Source organism: Schistocerca cancellata, chromosome 2 (assembly GCF_023864275.1).
Source record: "Schistocerca cancellata isolate TAMUIC-IGC-003103 chromosome 2, iqSchCanc2.1, whole genome shotgun sequence".
Classification (NCBI taxonomy): Eukaryota; Metazoa; Arthropoda; class Insecta; order Orthoptera; family Acrididae; genus Schistocerca; species Schistocerca cancellata.
Genome location: NC_064627.1, coordinates 1,051,917,651 through 1,051,937,968, shown reverse-complemented (window position 1 = coordinate 1,051,937,968; position 20,318 = coordinate 1,051,917,651). Strand labels below are relative to the sequence as shown.

At 44.5% G+C, this 20,318-nt stretch overlaps 1 protein-coding gene across 1 annotated transcript in view; it reads left to right on the top strand.

The window, feature by feature from the left end:
• Positions 1 to 658: 658 nt before the first annotated feature.
• Positions 659 to 20,318, top strand: part of LOC126163038 (esterase E4-like) — a 56,035-nt gene continuing 36,375 nt past the window's right edge. Inside the window, exon 1 of the mRNA XM_049919913.1 lies at positions 659 to 924. Coding sequence (XP_049775870.1) covers positions 682 to 924 — 243 coding nt within the window. The 5' untranslated portion in view covers positions 659 to 681. The remainder of the gene's footprint in view (positions 925 to 20,318) is intronic.

Sequence of the window (20,318 nt, the reverse complement as noted above, 5' to 3'; positions counted from 1 at the left end):
CCAGGCAATGCCGGTGAACTGCTGTTTCTGCATGAGAAATCGGTTGGAAAATTTCCTCATGTCAGCACGTTGTAGGTGTCGCCATCGGCGCCAACCTTGTGTGAATGCTCTGAAAAGCTAATCATTTGCACATCACAGCATCTTCTTCCTGTCGGTTAAATTTCGCGTCTGTAGCACGTCATCTTCGTGGTGTAGCAATTTTAATGACCAGTAGTGTAGATGGTATTCCATAATAACTGAACTTCCTGTGCCCCTTGATCTATGTTTGTAACTTACCACTGTTCTCTGTATTTTCTGAAGATTTTGTGACCTTCGCTTAAGTGAAATCTGCTTTCTTTATGAAATTCCAGTTGACAGGAACAATTCTGTCATTATCTGTAAAGCGTGGGAGGTTGTATTCTTGTGTTACTTGTTAGTCGTCGTATTTCTCGTTCCTCACTTGGAAGGCAGAGATAAGAGAAACACCAATTAGTGGCTGAACGGTTTCAGGAAATTCACGAGGCCATTCCGCGTGACAGCAACACTGTGCCTTTGTAGATCGACACCGCCAGGCAGAATTGCGTGCAGTATCGCGTCGCTGAAGAGTGGCGCCTCGTTCCTGGAAGCGGCCGGCGCGCGGCTGGCGCTGGCTACTTAAGCAGCAGGAGTCGGCAGCGGGGGCAGTCGAGCGCCTGAGCAGCCATGAGGAGGAACGCGCAACTGCTGGCGGCCGTCTTGCTGTGCCTCGCGGGGGCGGCAGCCGGCTACGGGGGCAGGAAGAGGCCCACCCACGCGCCGTCGACGCCGGCGTCAGAGTTTCCCGAGGTGGAGACGCCGCAGGGCCGGCTCCGGGGAAGCCTGCTGCGCTCGTTGGACGGGCGAACCATTTACTCCTTCCGCGGAGTGCGTTACGCACAGCCTCCCGTGGGGGAGCTCCGCTTCAAGGTACGCTCTTTCCACACACGCAAGCGCGCGACTATTTTCAGCTTGAGATGTTGCTCGTTGACGCTACGTTTACACATCCCCCGGAAGACGAAAAATGATTTCATGATTTTCGGAAACTTTTTTTTTTCCCCGACACCGTTCCTCACAAGCGTCTTCTAATGAAACTGCGTGACTACGGAGTATCGCCTGTTGTGCGACTCGATTCGTGATTTCCTGTCACAAAGGTCAAATTCGTAGTAATAGACGGAAAGTCATCGAGTAAAACAGAAGCAATATCCGGCGTTCCCCAAGGAAGTGTTATAGGCCCTCTATTGTTCCTGATCTACATTAATGACATAGGAGACAATGTGAGTAGCCGTGTTAGATTGTTTGCAGATGATGCTGTCATTTACCGTCTTGTAAAATCATTAGATGATCAAAACGGCTTACAAAATGATTTAGATAAGATATCTGTACGGTGCGAAAAATGGCAATTCACCCTGAATAAAGAAAAGTGCGAAGTTATTCACATGAGTACTAAAAGAAATCAGCTAAATTTCTATAACGCGATAAGTCACACAAATCTGAGGGCTGTAAATTCAACTAAATACTTAGGGATTACAATTACAAATAACCTAAATTGGAACAATCAGATAGATAATATTGTGGGTAGAGCAAACCAAAGACTGTTTCATTGGCAGAACACTGAGAAGGTGCAACAGGTCTACTAAAGAGACTGCTTACACCACGCTTGTCCGCCTATTCTGGAGTACTGCTGTGCGGTGTGGGATCCGCATCAGGTGGGACTGACTGATGACATCGAAAAAGTACAAAGAAGAGCGGCTCGTTTTGTATCATTGCGAGATAGTGTCACAGACATGACACGTGAATTGGAGTGGCAATCATTAAAACAAAGGCGTTTTTCGTTGCGACGGGATCTTCTCATGAAATTTCAATCACCAGTTTTCTCCTCCGATTGCGAAAACATTCTGTTGGCAGCCACCTACATAGGGAGAAATAATCATCACGATAAAATAAGAGAAATCAGGGCTCGCACGGAAAAATTTAAGTGCTCGTTTTCCCGCGTGCCGTTCGAGAGTGGAATGGTAGAGAGCGTGAAGGTGGTTCATTGAACCCTCTGCCACGCACTTCATTGTGAATAGCACAGTAATCACGTAGGTGTATATGTAGATGTCGTCTTTACGTGCTAAAGCCTGAATTGATATTGCTGACTGAGTCAAATTAACTCCACCTAGAGACAAGGCCAAACAACCGTATTGTGACGTCATAGCCAAGGGCGATCGTAATATACAGCAGCGAACACCAAAAGAACTGCGTGGCGCGTAAAATGAGCGATTTTTGAGTTGGTACGTGAAAGAGGTTAGTGAACAGAGAAAATATATGTAAACTGTCTATGTGGAAGTGAGGTAAAAGTAATTAAGAAAGCATAACTTCGATTTATTTCGTGTATAGCAGGCACGTTTGCAAACTAAACTACTGACGTCCTTGAAAAAAATACGTTACTTTCGTGTGTATGAATTGTTAGGAACATCTGGGGCATTTTTAAATGTACAGTGGTCGTTTAATAAAACATTCACGCACTTCTAAACAATATTTGTATACAATAACACGGAGACATTCACATCACACTCTGTTGTACTTACGCAATTTTCTGTTACCAGTAGAAATTCGCATTACAAATTCAGTGACTAGAATTTTTTTAACGGAACTCCTTTCGAACAGACGTACACTTTCAAATGATTACCGGTCACAATATACACTATGCAATGGGACTGCACAGATATATCAGTGTACATAATACACTTTTCTTTCGCTGTTTTCCCGAATTCTTCTGTAAAGATATTACGTTAACTTCATCTTTCAGTTCTTGAAGGCTATTATATTTTAAAATATTCGTTGTGGCTGACTACAGTCGTCTTGATGTTTTTCTGCAGTACGGCTGCCTCCGACGTGCTTTTTCTCCTAGTTCCTTCCTGGATAGTTCTGCAGATTAAGACAGGTAGCGTGGACAGATCGGAAAATTGCTTGGCACGGCATTAAAGTCAGGTCGTGTTTTGAAAACGGAGCAGCTATGGTTTTTTTCGTCTGTGGCAAATACTTGCCTGATAACATCGCTAGCTTTGAAATGCTTGTGACACACCTGAAAAATGGGCAGTAAAGTACATCAATCGTAATGTATTCAAGCCAGGTGTAGCGGCAAAAAATAACATACCGTAATCTAAAACACGCATTATTAAATTACGTTCAAAACAAAACTTACGCTGAATAATTAGTAACCGCGAAATCCTACCTTGGAACTGAATGGAGTCATTTCTGACTTATTATATCATCTGCAATAAACATGAATACATGAATCTTGCTTCCTGCTGTATAGTTTCCACTACTTTTTGGTACACAATACTTTATAACTGTAATGAAGATGAACCTGCGTAGCGCATATTACTATGCCCTAAACTTACAAAAACTCAGCTTAGTAACAAACAGTATGATTTCTGTGTGCGTAAATAACAATCTCGCAACCATCACATAGCACAATGAGTTTTTTATATCCAACACGTTGTTGCTACAACACAAGACAGCGACTTTCGCCGCTTCTCGCTGACTTTACAACTTCGAGTTCTCACAGTTGTTCGGCATTTCCATCTTGAAGCTGTTGGACAAATACCAGTTTTCCGATCGTCACTTGTTTTACACGAATGGCTTCTGGTGATCAGCTGTTCTGGTTTCCGGTTTAGTCAGCAAGATGGCTGCTTCTCCTCAGTTCATTAAAGGAGATGGACGACTTCTTCCTCGATCTGACATTTTGTTTTCCCCTTCGCTGCACAAAACGTGACTCCTACCACATTAGCCGAAATTTTTAAAAGCAAGACGAAACTTGATAAGCCAACCACATTTTAAAAGTCGTTGGGCGTTTACATGGGAGCGAAAATCGACTATGGAAAGGTAAATCTGGCAGATAGAACCGCATTTCCAAAATCGATATTGGGGTGTTTACATGGCCAATCAGGAGCCATTTAGGAAATCGGTTGACGAAAATCCACCGCTCCTAAAGGTAGAGCGGGCAGTTCGAGTTAGAGTCAAGGTCTCTGCAACCAAATAGCAGGCGAGCTGGTAGTGGGAGAGAGGGAATCCCAACTGGGAGCTTCTGGGAGGGGATTTCCGTTTTCGTAATTAACCTTACAGCCAAGGGAAACTTCCCGACAATCTTGGTCAGAAACAGGGGACGGGAACTATTTGTAACTCTGCCACGATATGTCCCAGACAAAATACATGAAGCCTAGTGTATGTGAGTGTATATTTGTTCAACTGTATACTGAAATGAAATGGTCGTATGACATTGTTGGCCGGGATGTCCCATTCGGGTTTGGCGGCAAAGCGCAAGTCTTATTTCATTCGGCGCCACATTGAGCGACTTGATGAGGATGAAATGATGATGAGGACAACACAACATCCAGTCCACGAGCGGAGCAAATTTCCGGGTCGAGAATCGAACCCGGGCCCAGTGCATGGGAGGCAAGCATGTTACCATCTAGCTAAGCAAGCGGACATGTGAATACTGAGTAAAGTCAATGACTTGCTAGACATATAGAATATACCTGTTTCCGTTCCATACCTACAGCATACCATTTTCTGCCATTTTAGTTTATGAAATCTAATAAAATAGCTGGACGATTTTGATAGGTCTTTAAAGCGTCGTCAGGTAGGAAGCGCATTTTTCGTGGGACTCGAATTGTAACGAAAATATCCTTATGATGTTGAAATACCGTGTCTGACATAGTATGTTCTTTATTAGTCATTGCACCGATATTTAACTAGCAGAAAATATTATGAAAAATATTTCAGTTTTAGTCTCAAGATAATTGCTGCCAACATAAGCATTGTCAAATGCTGGAGAGTCATCGTAGTCTTAATTCCAATTGTTGGCAGATTCGAAAATTACAGTTATTGCCACACTCGGAGATTACAGTCGTTACGACATTCGGAGATGGTATCGACTGTTTTGGCCCGACATTACATGCAATATGCATATAGTGTTACCAAACGTACAGTTTCAACTGTAGACATCTGATTTAGTGGTACCTCAGTATTATCAAAGGTCCAAAGCTAGAATCGTAATTATTGCGAGGGAAAATGCTTTATGTTAATAGGTAATATATTATTTCACTTCTGACGGCGCTCATCTTTGTTTGACATATGGGCTAATATTTGTTTATTTATTCATCAGTCTTGAAGCATGTGCTTGCTGTTGATGTCTTCGTGTATATTTTCAAAACTACTTTTAAAGAGGAGATTGACACGTCAGAAAAACATGGTTACCATTTGTATAGTGTTACCTGTTATTTACTAAAATTTACACAGTCAAGTACCTGGCGCATAAGCATAGGGGCACTGCTAGTGGTTAAAATATGTGTGATGTGGCTTTAAAGGTGATGTACTAATAGCTTTATTACAATACACTGATATTTGTAAGCATTCTGGTGTTTTATTTCCTTACGTTCGGTTGAATTTATACCTATCTTCAGTGCCTCACGAGAATTATGCTGCTGCACAGAGTGCCATAGACTGTACTTGTTATAATTTTTAATTTGCAGAAAAACTAACTGTAATTTGTATAGAGAGAAATGGGACCGTTAGTGAATTTAGCTGGTTACAATAAGACCTACAAGATTCCAGACGTTGCCTCGTGGCCTTCATCTTCCAAATAAAATGGTTTCTTGCCTCAGAAGAATCGCCCCCAAAAGAATGCCACATCTTAGATGGTAGAGACAGGATACGTAATTGGGACTGAGTAACAATCTAGAGCATAACCAAGATCTGAGCTGGAGGGACATTTCATTTAATGACAAATGAGTCTTAGGTACAAGTCAATATTCATTTCACGTTCTGGCTTTCTTCAAGCTGATACTGCAGTGATGTGTCTGTATCTCGGAGAAGGATGAGAAGCTGTGTTTGGGGAGATTTTTATCTCGTGGGGTGGGGGTGGAGCCAAACAGTTGCCATCCGGTGTCCACTATGCGCATTATTTAGTCGATAGAAAAAAAACAGGTGACCATTTATCTATATCAAAGAAATTAATACTCATTGTCAACGATACTTGCCGCTACCGCAGCAGAAATTTGCACATGTCTTAGGCTATTGTTCTAAGATCGACAGCAGAGGCACATTTTCGTCTCGACTGGATTGCTTAGGTACGCATCCCGCAGCCGGCCGCTTTGACCGTGCGGTTTTAGGCACTTCAGTCCGGAACCGCGCTGCTGCTACGGTCGCAGGTTCGAGTCCTGCATCGGGCATGGATGTGTGTGATGTCCTTAGCTTAGTTAGGTTTAAGTAGTTCTAAGTCTAGGGGACTTATGACCTCAGGTGTTAAGTCCCATAGTGCTTAAAGCCATTTGAACCACGCGTCTAGCAAGACTGGAAAAACCAGAATGGGATGGAATCAATGAGAGCGCGGCACATCTACATCTACGTAAGTGCTCTGCAAATCACCGTGATGTGCACGGGAGAGGGTGCTTACCACTGCACCACGAGTTAGAGTTTCTTCCCATTCTATTCGCGTGTGGACCTAGGGAAGAATGACTGTGTAAACCTCTCGGTGTCCGCTGTCGTTAGCCTTATCTTGTCGTCGCAGCCGATGTGTAGGGAGCATAGAACATTCTTAATATTTTTTTACTTGATAACGATTCCAGAAACTTTGTAAGTAGGCTTTCCTGGGATAAAACGTTCGAGTACCTCGCGTATTGCAGCTTTCTAATATTGAAGAAAAGACATTTTTAAATGTTTAACACCGCTATTTATTTACTGGTTGACTAGTACCGTGTATTTAGGATATGTTTGGTGTGGGCAGTTCTGTTTACGTCATCAGACTTCAATGTTGCTCAGATCTTCTTTATCCAGAGCGACTGAATTCACATGACAACGATACTTTATGTACGGTGGAGAATTTGTTCTCACTGGATTACACCATGTGTCACGCTGGTCTACTTATCAGTTTTATTACAAACTTACAAAATTACGATAAAAACTTACGATGAATAATCCACCGTGGCACACAGTGTAATCTACTGAGAACAAATTTTCCATTGTATATAAAATATCGTTGGCACGTGGGTCACATCATGCTGGAAAATGAAGATCTGAGATACATTTAAGTGAGATGACATAAACAGAATTGTTCACATGTAAGATATCCTAATACAAAATATGTGACCCGCGAAAACTAATCAGCCAGTAAATAAATAGCTGCTTTGGTGTTAAACATCTAAAAATGTCTTTTCTTCATTGTTCGTGGGACAGTTAACATTTATCTTCAGCCTCTGCCAGTTCCAATTTTTTAGCATTTCCCTGACAGTCTCCTTTGGGTTAAATACGCCTTTGACCATTTGTGTTGCCGTCTTATCTATGCGTTTCGGCATCCCCTTTTAGTTTTGGTTGTTGTGGATCCCACACACTGGAGTGTTTTGTGAGTAGTCTCATTTGAAAACTGTAGCAGACTGCATTCTCCCAGTGTCCTACCAATGCATCGAAATATTGTTATGTTGCGGTACGTTACGTTGCCCTTATCCCTTTCGGGGCTTATTCAACATTGTTACGAAGTTCAACATTAATTCTGATAGCATTTAGCCACCTTAACTGTCAAAAACAGATACATTCAAATTTACCAGGGGCAAACAGCTGTATAGACGTTCATAGGAAAGTCCTGTTGAGTACAGCGATTGGAGTCCCCCAGACCCACTTATTAACGACAAGATATTCATTTCAGAACTAAGCACTGTGAAAATCCACAAAAACTGTAAAAATTCCAGTCAAAAATATGAAAGCCTTTTCAGGTTCCAATTGAGGTACTCAAGATGCCTTTTTTTCCTCAGTCTGCTGACAGATTTTATGCTGGCCGGCAACAGTTCTTTTCCTTTGCCAACCTCTTCATCTCAGAGTAGCGCTTGCAGCCAACGCTTCAATTATTTGTTGAATAAACGAGGATGCTTTGACAATCTCCTTTGAGGAAAAATAGGTTCTGTCAAACTCCACGAGATACTCATTGACTGCAATTATCACTTTCTTCTTTGATGAAAATTTCTTCCCAGAAAGCCAACGTTTCAATTTAGGGAACAGGAAGAAGTAACTTAGGACTAGGTCTGGTGAACAGGGTGACTGAGGATCCAATCAAAGTTCAGTTATTGCACTTTCGCCATTGTTATTGCTGATGTGTGGGATGATGCGTTATCCTGACGAAGAGCACTTTTTTTACATGCCAGCCTTGCTCTTTTTTTCAGTCAATGCAAGTTTCAAACGATCCAACAAGAAAGCGTAGTAGGGTGCAATTATGGTTCTGACTTTTTCCACGTGGTCTATGAAGATTATTTCTTGGGAATCCCAAAAAAAAAACATTGGCTATCACGTTACCAACAGACAAAACGGTCTTTGCCCAACGTTTTGACCGCCGCTTTGACTCTGGTGTGTATTATGCTGACACTGTATCTTGGCAGTTCTAGGTGGAGAGTGTTTCGAGAGGTCGGGCCTGAACTGCCACTGCCAACCACAGCAAACAGTTGCGCTGTAGCAACTACCAAATGCTTTGTGTACTCCAGTTTTCATTGTGTTGTGGATCACTTGACTTTTTTCTTATTTTGAAATGAATGAAGAGCATAATCCTGGCGCTTAAAGAGATTCGAATGCGACTCTCGGCACTTCAAAAGAAATTAGCGATCCTGACGATCGTTATGTCAGTTCTGCTTTCGTGGAAGTATAGAACGCGACGTAGGATGGCAACCCTTCCAGAACGAGGTGGGGCTTGTTTCCCCACACCGCTCCTCTCCCCTCTTTTGTGTACGGTTTCGGCCGACTGCAGTGATATATCATAATAATGATGGATCCAGGTTTCATCAACAATCACAAATTGGCACAAAAAATCTTGTGGGTTGCGATTTAACATCGCCAGAAATGTTGGCCGGATGCGCTTTTGGTCGACTATGAGCAATCGCGGCACTCTCCTCACACACGGTTTCTTCATAGCCAGTTCTCCATGTAGGAGCATCCGCTCAGCTGAAACACGTTGAGTCTCAGTAATCTCATGAATTTGGATTCGACGGTCTTGCATTACCATATCATGGAATTTGTCAATGGTTTCCTCCTTGGTGACCTCAGTTGGATGGCCGGAGCATGCTTTGTCTTCAGTGCTTGACCGACCACGTTTAAATTCATTAATCCAAAAGTAAATAGTCTTCAGTGTTGGTGCAGAGTCCACATGAACTTCATCCAGCTTTGTTTTGATTTGTGCGACAGTCCAACCCTTCACATGCAAATGTTCGATAACAGCACGAAACTCTTTTTTTCTCCATTTTCAATCGCAGCCGACACGCTGACAATGAACGCTGTACTTTATTAAAATAATGTATGTTATCTTTGGAATAATCAAGTTTACCAACCACCCAGTATTTCAGTGTCTGTCTTCTTCTATAATTTTTACTCTCTATAGCTCCCTCAAGTTCTACGGAAGTTATCTCTTAATGCCTTAACATACTTCCTCCAGGCTCTGTCCATCTTCTTGTAAAAGTGTTTTCCGCATCTTCCTCTCCTTGCCTTCATTACTTACCTTATCAGTACCCCTAATTTTCAACATTCTTGTGTGAGATCACAACTCATACACTTCGATTCTCTTCTGTTCCAGATTTCCCACTGCCCATGATTCACTACCATACAATATTGCGCTCCAAACGTACATTCTCAGATCTTTCTCCCTCAAATTAAGCCCTATGTTTGATACCAGTGCACTTCTCTTAGCCAGGAATGCAATCTTTGCCTGCACTAGTCTGCTTTTTATGTCCTCCCTGCTTCGTCTGTCACAGGTTCTCTTGCTTCCAAGGTAGCAGGATTCCTTAAATTCCTCTACTTCATGACCATTAATTCTGATGTTAACTTTTTCGCTATTGTCATTTCTGCTAGTTCTCAATACTTCTGTTTTTGTCCAGTTTACTATCAATCCATATCATGAAGTCATTATATTGTTCATTCTACTCAACAGATCCTGTAATTCTTCTCCATTTTCACTAAGATTGGCAATGTCATCAGTGTATCTTATCACTGATAACTTTTTACACTGCATTTTAGTCCCAGCGCCTTCTTTTCTTTCCATCACTGCTTCTTTGATGTATAGATTGAATAGAAGGAGAGAAAGACTACAACCCTGTCTTACCTCTTTTGTAACACGAGCACTTCGTTCTTGGTCTCCCATCCTCCCCCCCCCCCCCCCCCCCCATCCTCTTGGTTCTTTTTTTCCCCCTCTTGGTTTTTGTACATATTGTGGACTATATAAGCCGTCTTTCTCTGTAGCTTACATCTATTTTCCAGAGAATTTCGTATACGTTGTACCGTTTTCCATCATCGAAAGTTTTTCTGCGTCGACAAATCCTCTGGACATGTCTTGATTTTTCTCAGGTCTTGCTACCATTATCAAGTGCAACGCAAGAACCGTCTTTCTAGCGCCTTTACCTTTCCTAGAGCCAATCTGGTCGTCATCCAACATATCCTCAACTTTCTTTTCCATTCTTGTGAATATTATTATTAAAACTTCCTGGCAGATTAAAACTGTGTGCCGGACCGAGGCTCGAAATCGGGACCTTTGCCTCTCGCGGGCAAGTGCTCTACTAGCTCAGATGGTTGCCGGCACGGTAACTCAGCGTGTTTGGTCAGAGGGCTAGCTGCCCTCTGTAATAAAAAAAACTGAGTTAATGGATCAACAACGAACTGAAATGGGTGTCTTTCGACGTCCGCCCCGAGCAGATACAACGAACAAAAACGAACAAAATGAGATTAAAAAAAAAGAAAAAAGATGGTAGAGCACCTGCCGTGAAAGGCAAAGGTCCCGAGTTCGAGTCTCGGTCCGGCACACAGTTTTTATCTGACAGGAAGTTTCATATCAGCGCACACTCCGCTGCAGAGTGAAAATTTCATTCTGGAAACATCCCCCAGGCTGTGGCAAAGCCATGTCTCCGCAATATCCTTTCTTCCAGCACAGCTAGTTCTGCAAGGTTCTCAGCAGAGCTTCTGTGAAGTTTGGAAGGTAGGAGACGAGGTACTGGCGGAATTAAAGATGTGAGGACGGGTCGTGAATCGGGCTTGGGTAGCTCAGATGGTGGGGCTGCGAAAGGCAAAGGTCCCGAGTTCGAGTATCGGTCCGGCAAACAATTTTAATCTGCCAGGAAGTTTCGTATCAGCGCACACTCTGCTACAGAGTGAAAATTTCATTCTGGGATGTTATTATTGTCAACAACTTGTTTCCGTACGATACTGCAGCACGTGTGTTATTAAGAATGACAATGTAATGTTCCTTCTGACAAGCATGCATGCATGTCCGAAGAAACGGACAATGTAGCGACTACAGCCGTCATGAAATGTATTCGCAGTTGCGAATATGGACTACCATATGCATGCATGCGTGTTCGAAGGAACATTACATCGTAATTCGGAATAACATAGGCACTGCAGTATTGCGTTTATCTGCCGATGCCGGGTTCTGCCCTGTACGGGAATATACATAATCGATGTACAAGTTGAGGTTGTAGACATGATTGACGACATATGGAAGTTGAAATGTCGCCGTGAGTCGTGCGTGCCCGGATAGCCAAATGGTAAGGTGACCGCTAGCGATAACTGGGAAATCTTCATTGTCATCATTCCATTACACAGCTGATGGTAGTCCATATTCGCAACTGCGGATACATTTATGTACTTTTATTTCCATGGCCTGTTAATCTGATTGTTCGATAGTTCTCGCACTTACCTGGTCTTGCTATCTTCGGGCTTGTGTGTCTGAAATTTTCTCGGAAGTCTGACGGTATATCACCAGACTTTTGATTCTACGAACCATCTTGAGTAGTCGTTTAGTTGTCATTCCGTGATTTTACTTTAGAAATTCTGAATGAATGTCATCTGTGCCTTTCACATTATCTGATCACAAATCTTCCAAAGCTCCTTCGAATACTAGCTCTAATAATGGATTCTCGAGGTTTTCCATATCGACCCCCCAATTCGTTCTTAAATCACATAATCAGACAGTGGTTTTTCATTTCCATGCTCGTAACGGTTTTTCTCGGCTTGCTTCCTCTTTCATTGTCTTCTTTTTTGTTCAAATCTGCTTTCCCAATACTTACAGCTGCTGCAATTGGCGGGTGTTTTCCAATGTAGGTAACAAATGTCAAAGGGTCATATTTGGAATGGTAGTTGGACGAGCTGTGACTCGCAGTTTTTTGTTCAACCCCAGGCGTGCTACAGAAATCGTCTGCAATAAAACATGGATGGTATCAAGCAGAGTAAAGTGACGACAGGGAGATCATGCCACGGACAGTATCTTATAAAGCGCTGTGTTCTCATAAACAATTTCCAGATGATGAGCGTTTCAACTTCAGTGACACTCGTACTTCTTGGTTTCCGACGCAGATTGCAGTGTTGCGACATTATTACGCTGCATCGGTGAGTTCCGGCGTCGGAAGTTATGCGGTCAAATCGCTACCGCCTAGTGCGGCTAAAACCTGAGAATCTGTCAGATTCTGTCACCTTCCTGTTGACGACGATACCGGCTGCGACAACAAGATAGCAGCAGCCTTTTGCTTCCTGTGCCGAAAACAAATTCTTGACACCCGCGAAGGTGAAAACCGCCTTCTCCAACCGCTTCGCATATTCTCTTGCAGCGGCGGATTCTCAGTTTCAATGGCAAAAGGCTGACTGTCGGTTTTTGTCTAATTGTTTGTCCAGGAATTAGAAACTCTCTTAGGCGCTGCAAAATCTTGAAAGCCAACATCCACATCCTCATTCCTTACGTCACCGTACGGTGCGTTGCATGTCGGAGGTTTCCTGGCGTGTTACAAGAATCCCCTGTTTTCCGCAACGCCTCTCCCCCTCCACCTTTCTCCTACTGCGTCAGAAAAGATTCTCGGTGCCCTCCCCCCCCCCCCTCTCCCTCCCTGTGCAAGATCGGATTTCTTAAATTTTACCTATGCGGTCATCATGTGGAACGTTCTAGTCTTCATCAGCCGTTTGACCTCAGTAAATGTCTCCTCCAGAGTTCTCCATATATTAAAGTCTTCATCTGTACAAATAACTCCAGCTTGCTTCAAATTTTCTGTAGAAATGTATTCATAAAGTCTTCAAGAACCTCGTACCCATCATATCACCCAACTTCAAGTGTTCTGTATCTCGCTGTACCAATGTAGATAAAAAATGAAAAGGGGATAAAACTTCAAGCGTTGTGTACCTCACTGTACCAATGTACATAAAAAATGAAAAGGGGATAACACAGTATAGTAATACGACAGTTAGTCCTAAAATTTAAATTATCGAATCGAAAAAATGAAGCTGCGGCTATGGAGTTGGTGTTAGTTTTTCTCAACACATTCATCCTTCAATGCAGCACGTTTTCCCCGATGGTGGTGGCTGGCCAAGACCATGGTTACACAGAGTGGTCAGAAAGAGACTGAAAAGCTCGTAAGGGTGTTGCAAGGGAGGGGGTCCTCAGAAATAATTGCTAAGAAAAAATTCGATACGTTGTGCCATTTCCAAGTTACTTAGCATTGAAGTTGGCCAATCGGGTCGTCGCATGCGCAAATTCAAGTAGCCTCCCAGAGGCGGTGTCACCAAATTTATTCTTTGTTTGGTTTTCTCAAATTGTAGAAACATAGCTTTTGCTCACCTAGCTAAAGTTACCGAAAAAGGCACATTGTAACTGGTAATGAGCATTTTGGACAAGAAGTAACTACAAACCTACAGATGTCTGTGCATTATTGCTCTTCAACACGTGCACCTGCTTCAATATGATCATGCAACGACCTGATTGTCTAACTTCAATACTAAACAACTCAGAAAAGGCGAGGAAAGAGAGAGAAGTCACTTGGTGTCATGTCAGGAGAATACAGAGGCAGAGGCAAAATCTCACAGCCCAAAAAGGAGTTTCTGTGACTGTGTCCTGTCCAGCATGAGTTGGGGCATTGTTATGGAGCAAAAGCACAAGAACACCGCCTTGGACAGCTTCCTAGGACGCTTTCTTAGTCTTTCCAACCTCCCACTACGTTAGTAATATACCCCTCTGATGATGGTTCGCTCCATCTGTAAAAACACACCTTGGCAGTTCCAAAAAACCATTCAGCCCCCTCCCCCAAAAAAACCCAAACCACTAATTGAGTCAAACAAATTATTAAGATCATATTAAAATATTTTACTGTTATGATTATCAAAATTCTAGGCATCTGTACTACATTAAATTTACAGGTGATGGCAAATTATATTTTGTGGGGGAGCGACAGTGAGAAACTGTGACCTGCAGAACTGAAGCCTGGACTTCCAGCTGGATCCAGCAACAATCCCCACATGTGGCTACATGTCCTGCCCACTTCCATTTCATTCTCATTACTCTTAATGCTGGCTCTAAGAGTTTTGGCATCCTAACAGAAGATTAAATATAATCATTGTTGTAAACCAATAAAACAGTTGTAATACATCTTAAATTTGTTTACCTGTAATATGTTGTATTTAGTTTGAAAAACATAGCTATGACACATTAAATACGGGAAGTAAGGAAACAGTATTACAAATATTTAACAGTGACCAATTTTTGCCAATTTTATTTCCACGTCTATGCCTCTAGTGACAAACTGGCTACAGAATCTGAAGTTCAGATTTATAGTGAGAGTTTAGCAAATATGCTCCAACTATCATTTAGAGGCATTATTTTTGTATGACATAGGATGTGAAAAAAAAGGGAACCAGCAATCTCAGGTTGGTTGAGCCTGTAACGTGGTATGAAAGGCCAACACAGTAAGCTCTCAGCCATAGACACTAGCAGTAACAATAATAATAATAATGATAATAATGTCACTAGTAATTAAGATTTCAGGAAATTAGGACCAATTATTTAAAATTAAGATGGATTGAGGCATAAATTAGATTAAATGCTTAGGAGTGTGAAACAATACAAAAAATACTTTTTATTTGAATTGTAGACCCATATGGAAGTGAAATGTGGACAATGTGAGGTTCGCAGAAGAAGAGAATAGAATCATGTGAAATGTAGTGCTATAGCAGAATGCTGATGATTAAATGTGAGGGAATATGGAATAGTTGTAGGTAAACAACTAGAATTCTCTCAGATACAGATTTATTCACACTTAGCTTCTACACAGATACAAGTCCGGAGGCTAACTGCCGTTAGCGTCCAACATCCTGCCCAAAGCCCTCTTCTCAAAGATAGCACGTTTACGCACTGAACAAATATCGATATTTATGGTGCTCTACGCCACATAGCCCCCCCCCCCCCCCCGCACAGTATGGAGTACGTCCCTGTGAATGGGGGGGGGGGGTGAGAAGTTAGGAAGGTAACGTACAGTTCTTCTGCGTCAGGCAGAAGCGGTCGACTGGTAGGAGACCGGGAGGTGAAACCCGGTACGTCGACGGTGAAGTCAGCAAGCGACGTCGGCGGCTGAAGACGACGTCCCGTCCTGGAGTGGAGGTGTAGAACTTCGTTAGCCGGCAGTCGGAGAATCACCGTGCCAGAAGGCCTAACAAAGGCACGCAAATTGCCACACGCAGCACTTCTGCTCAATTTAAAGCGGCGCACCACACATTGTCACACGCGAGTACCACACACACCGTATCGCCATCTATGACAACAGATAATTTATGTATGCCATCAAGGTGTACATGTGTTGTGAATTCTTGGGTGGCACCTGTACGAGCAATGGTAGGGAGGCAGGGAGATGTGGGAAAGCCATGGCAGGGGGAAGCATCTGCTAAGAGTGGGGTGGCAGGTGCACTGGACTGCACAGGAGACAACCTCGGGCGATCAGCGGACAGACGAGGGAGCGTGACCGAAGGCAACGAGGAGCCAGCGTGGCTTGAACGGCGTGACAAAGAGCTGTCACACGAAGATGGTAACACAATGGTAGAATCCGAGTGGTTGGCAGTTCGACTGAGAGGGCTGTGAGGAGTGGAGCCCCGAAAAGATTGGCCACTCGAATTAGATGAACGCGGAGAAGGAGCAGTGCTTGGCAGAGAAGCACGCTGTGGACAATCGATACCCGAATGCATGGTATGGGAAGATGGATGGCCGCTCGAAGCAGGAGTGGGAGAAATAGGGCAGAATCAGGGAGGTTCACCTGAGGCTCAATGAAAGCTGGTTTCACTCGGTTGAGTGAGACCGTGGTTACAGAGTCTTTTATGAGGAGATCCATGTTATTCTCAGAGTGTTTGACGACCTTGTAAGGACCTGTGTAGGGCGATTGAAGCGAGGCTTTGACTGAGTCGTCTCTGAGAAACACGTACTCACAAGAGTGTATCGTGCACGTTACGTACACGCGTGGAGGTGTATGAGAAGCCGGAGGTGGCGGCTGAATTTTGCTGCAGTGCAAGCGCACCCGCTCGAGAAGTGAAGGGAGTTCAGAGGGCCGTGGAAGTGGGGTGGGAGTGACTAATTCTCCAGGCAAAACCAGAGGTTGGCCATACACAAACTCGGCTACGGAACCCTTGAGGTCTTCCTTGAAAGTCGCACGAAGGCCAAGAAGCACAAAGGGCAGTGCCTCTGTCCATAGTGAGTCATGGCAACGCAGGGCAGACTTTAAGGTGCGATGCCATCGCTCGACAAGCCCAAAGCTTTGGGGGTGGTATACAGAAGTATGAATTTTGACAATACCACACATTTTACATAGGTCAGAGAAAACTGAAGACTCGAATTGTCGCCCCTGGTCAGTGGTGAGGTAAACAGGTGAGCCAAATCTAGAGATCCACGAATCTAAGAATGCTCGACTTACTGTCTCAGAGGTAATGTTCGGAATAGGCACAGCCTCAGCCCACCGAGTCATCCTGTCAATAGCTGTAAACAAGTAACGTAAACCCTCGGAGGGGGGCAAAGGGCCTACGAGGTCGACATGAACATGGTGAAACCGGCCTGGCGGTTGGGCAAAACAGCCAAGGGGTGGGGAAGTGTGCCTGGAAACTTTGTTCTGTTGACACAACATGCATGCCCTTTCCCAAGACTGACAGTCGCGGCGCATGTCTCTCCAGACAAACCGTTCAGCTACCAGACGGGTGGAAGCTTTGACACTGGGGTCTGCTAATGTGTGTAGTTTGTCAAAGACCTGGCGTTGAAGGGGCTTAGGAATGAATGGCCGCAACATACCAGTCGATTCATCACACCACACTAAGTCAGATATGCCAGGGAAAGTAGAGCGTACCGGTCGGAGAGAGGAGCTGTGGTCCGAAATTAACTGCTTGGTATCGGTGTCTGCCAATTGCAACCGAGGTAGGTCTGTTACGTCAATTAAGGTTGTGACAGCACCAACACGCGAGAGAAAATCAGCAACCACACTGTCTGCTCCTCGGATGTAGGGAATGTAATTTGTAAATTGCAAGATGTAATCGATGTGACGAAAGCGTCGTGGGGGCGGATCAGCCGCAGGATTTTTTATGGCAGGAACCAACGGCTTGTGATAAGTGAGCACATAGAAATCTCGTCTCTCAACATCAGTTCTGAAGTGTCTTATGGCCTCGTAAACTGCAAGTAATTCTCTGTCGAATGCTGAGTATTTCTTCTGCGCGTTGTTTAGCTTTTTTGAGAAAAACTGCAGGGGGGTCGTAACATCGTTGTATGTCTGACTTAGTACTGCGCCGATAGCATTGTCACTAGCGTCAGTAGTGATAAACATTGTGGCATCCGCACGTGGGTGAGCAATAGTGACAGAAGAGGCCAACAGCTGTTTGAGTTCGTTAAATGCCTTGTCCATGTCTGGTGTCCATGGTACCTGGCGGGTGCCAGAAGTTTGTGGGCCAGCGAGAGCATCTGTGAGAGTAGCCTGCACCGCAGAAGCGGCTGGCAAATGTTTTCGGTAATAATTAACTGTTCCGGTGAACCTGCGTAATTCCATGTAGGTCTGAGGGCGTAGCATCTTGAGAACAGGCTTGATCTTGTCCGGCGGTGGTGTCAGACTGTCCGATGACACAACATAACTTAGGAATGTGACGGATGACTGGTGCAATTGAGTCTTTTTATTGTTCAGTTCAATACTAGCGGCTGCTAAAATATCTGTCATGACTTGAACACGCTCTTCACTCTGTTCCAAAGTAGAAGCAAAAACCAATATGACGTCCGTGTATACGAAACAAAAGTCTAGATGGGATAAAGTTTGATTGATGAAACGCTGCCACGTTTGGGGGGCGTTTTTCAACCCAAACGGCATAAATTTGTATTGGAACAGCCCGAAGGGAGTGGTTATGGCAGTCTTTTCAATATCCTCCGGAGCCATAGGAATCTGATGAAATGCATGCTTACAGTCCAAAACAGAGAAGTACTTTGCACCTGCGAGCACATGATTGAAGTCTGCAATGTGTGGGACCGGATATTTATCAATGATGGTGCGGGCATTTAAACGCCTGTAGTCTCCGACCATACGCCAAGTACCGTCTTTCTTTTGGTCAAACAGGATAGGACTAGCCCAGCAACCGGAAGAAGGTTCAATTATTCTCTTTTGTAATAGATCATCCAATTGTTCTTTTGCAATTTTCATAAATTCCGGCTTGAGGTGGTGTGGGCGTTGCGATATGGGCAGCCCATCGGTTAGACGTAACCGATGAACTGTGCCATTAGTGGCCACTGCAATACGTGGCGCGGCACGACAATCAGATGTCCGTGAAGCGGAGCAGGCAGTGGCGGACGGGCAAAGCTGTGGCGCTGAGGGCACGGAAGTACAGGTGTGCCAACCGCTCGTAGGCTGCGTAAAGGCCGGACGCGTGTTAACATGGGCGAGGTTGGTACACTAGTTCTTGGTAGCGGGCCATGCCGCTACGAGCGTTGTAGGCACGAGTGGGTGTGGCCGAACAGCAGATGGCCGTAGTTCATTGCCACGAGCTTGGCACGTTAATTGTCCTTTCAGAACGCAAGGAGCATGAGCACTCGGGCATACACTATCATTACAAAAGGGGGTGCTGACACAGTTTACAGAGTTCACAACATTGTCGTTAACGTGCGCGGGCACGGGAACACCAGATTGGCATGGACTGACCTCGTCTGTAGCGGACGAGTCATCTGCTTGTAGTGCCGCGAGGCGTTGTTGTGTGGAGGCCAACTCGTGGTGTATGTTGCGGAGATGCAGCAGCATTTCCGTACATTCCATCCGCAACTTCGAAGACTTGGCGCACTCCAGTAGCCACTTGTTTGTCCAAGATTGCAGCTCCAAGGATAGGTTTACACACTTCTTAGCACAGCATACATGTTCGGTGTTAGCCAAACTGTCACTCGACGGAGCGAAAGGAATATGTTTGTTAAGGGGGGGGGGGGGGGGGGGGGTAAAACACAGTATTTTGCACAAAATCTAGTGACAACTGATAGTGCTTGAGGAAATCAATTCCGAGAATAGGTTCTTCAATTGTTGACACTAGAAACGTCCACTCCAGCTTGCACTCGTGCGGAAGTTTCACTGTATAAAAAGTGGAACCCGAACACTGTAGGGTAGACAAGTTCACCGCACGAATTACTGTTTTGTGTGGTTGCACTTTATTGGTTGCTAGGCGAACTGGCAGCAAAGAGACGTCTGCGCCAATGTCTACCAGTAAACATACACCTGATCGTAAATCGCGAACATAGACTCGACCACACTTACTGTTGTTGTCCGAAACGGAGTGCAACGTGGGATGGTGCCCGTTGTTTACATCGCAGGAGGTGGCACCGTAGCCTACCTGCGGTTGGAGTTTGGGTAAGAACACGGTGACTGGCATTTGCGAGCTTGCTCCCCGAATCTCGCGTGGAAGAAACAGTAAGGTTGGGCAGGCCTGTGCTCCTGTGGGTAGTTTGCTAGGTGACAGAGTATGTGCCCCAGAGTCTTTCACAGAGGCTGATGCACTGTCGTTGCGGGGAGTTGAAGGTGCAGGCAGGGCGGCTAGTTTAACGAATTTGTTATTAGCAGCACCAGACAAGGGCGTGGCGTCAGAAAGTGTCTTAGTGCGGTCACGTCCAGAATGCAGTGCACGGAGCTCACGTTGCCTGGCGGAGTATGCTCTGTCGGCGGCACGTAAACGTTCATTTACTGGCCTATCTTCATATGCAGAGATTGCAGTCTGGACAGGCAAAGGCAGCTTTTCAGTCCAGATTTCTGCGAGCGTGTCATCAGGCATAACTTGCTCATCAACAAGAAGACGGATGCACCACCACAGCTGGACGGAAACCAGTCGCCGAGACGCTCTTCGTAGATGAACTGTCGCACATTTTCTCTCCTGGTTTTAGAGACGCGCTCCAGTATCATCTGTTTCACCACAACATACTTCCCTGCTAGAGGGGGGGGTGCTTTGACCAGATCGTAAATTAAATCGACGCGGTCGTGAAGATGGTTCATGAGGCAGGCGAAGCGTGTGTCGTCGTCCAA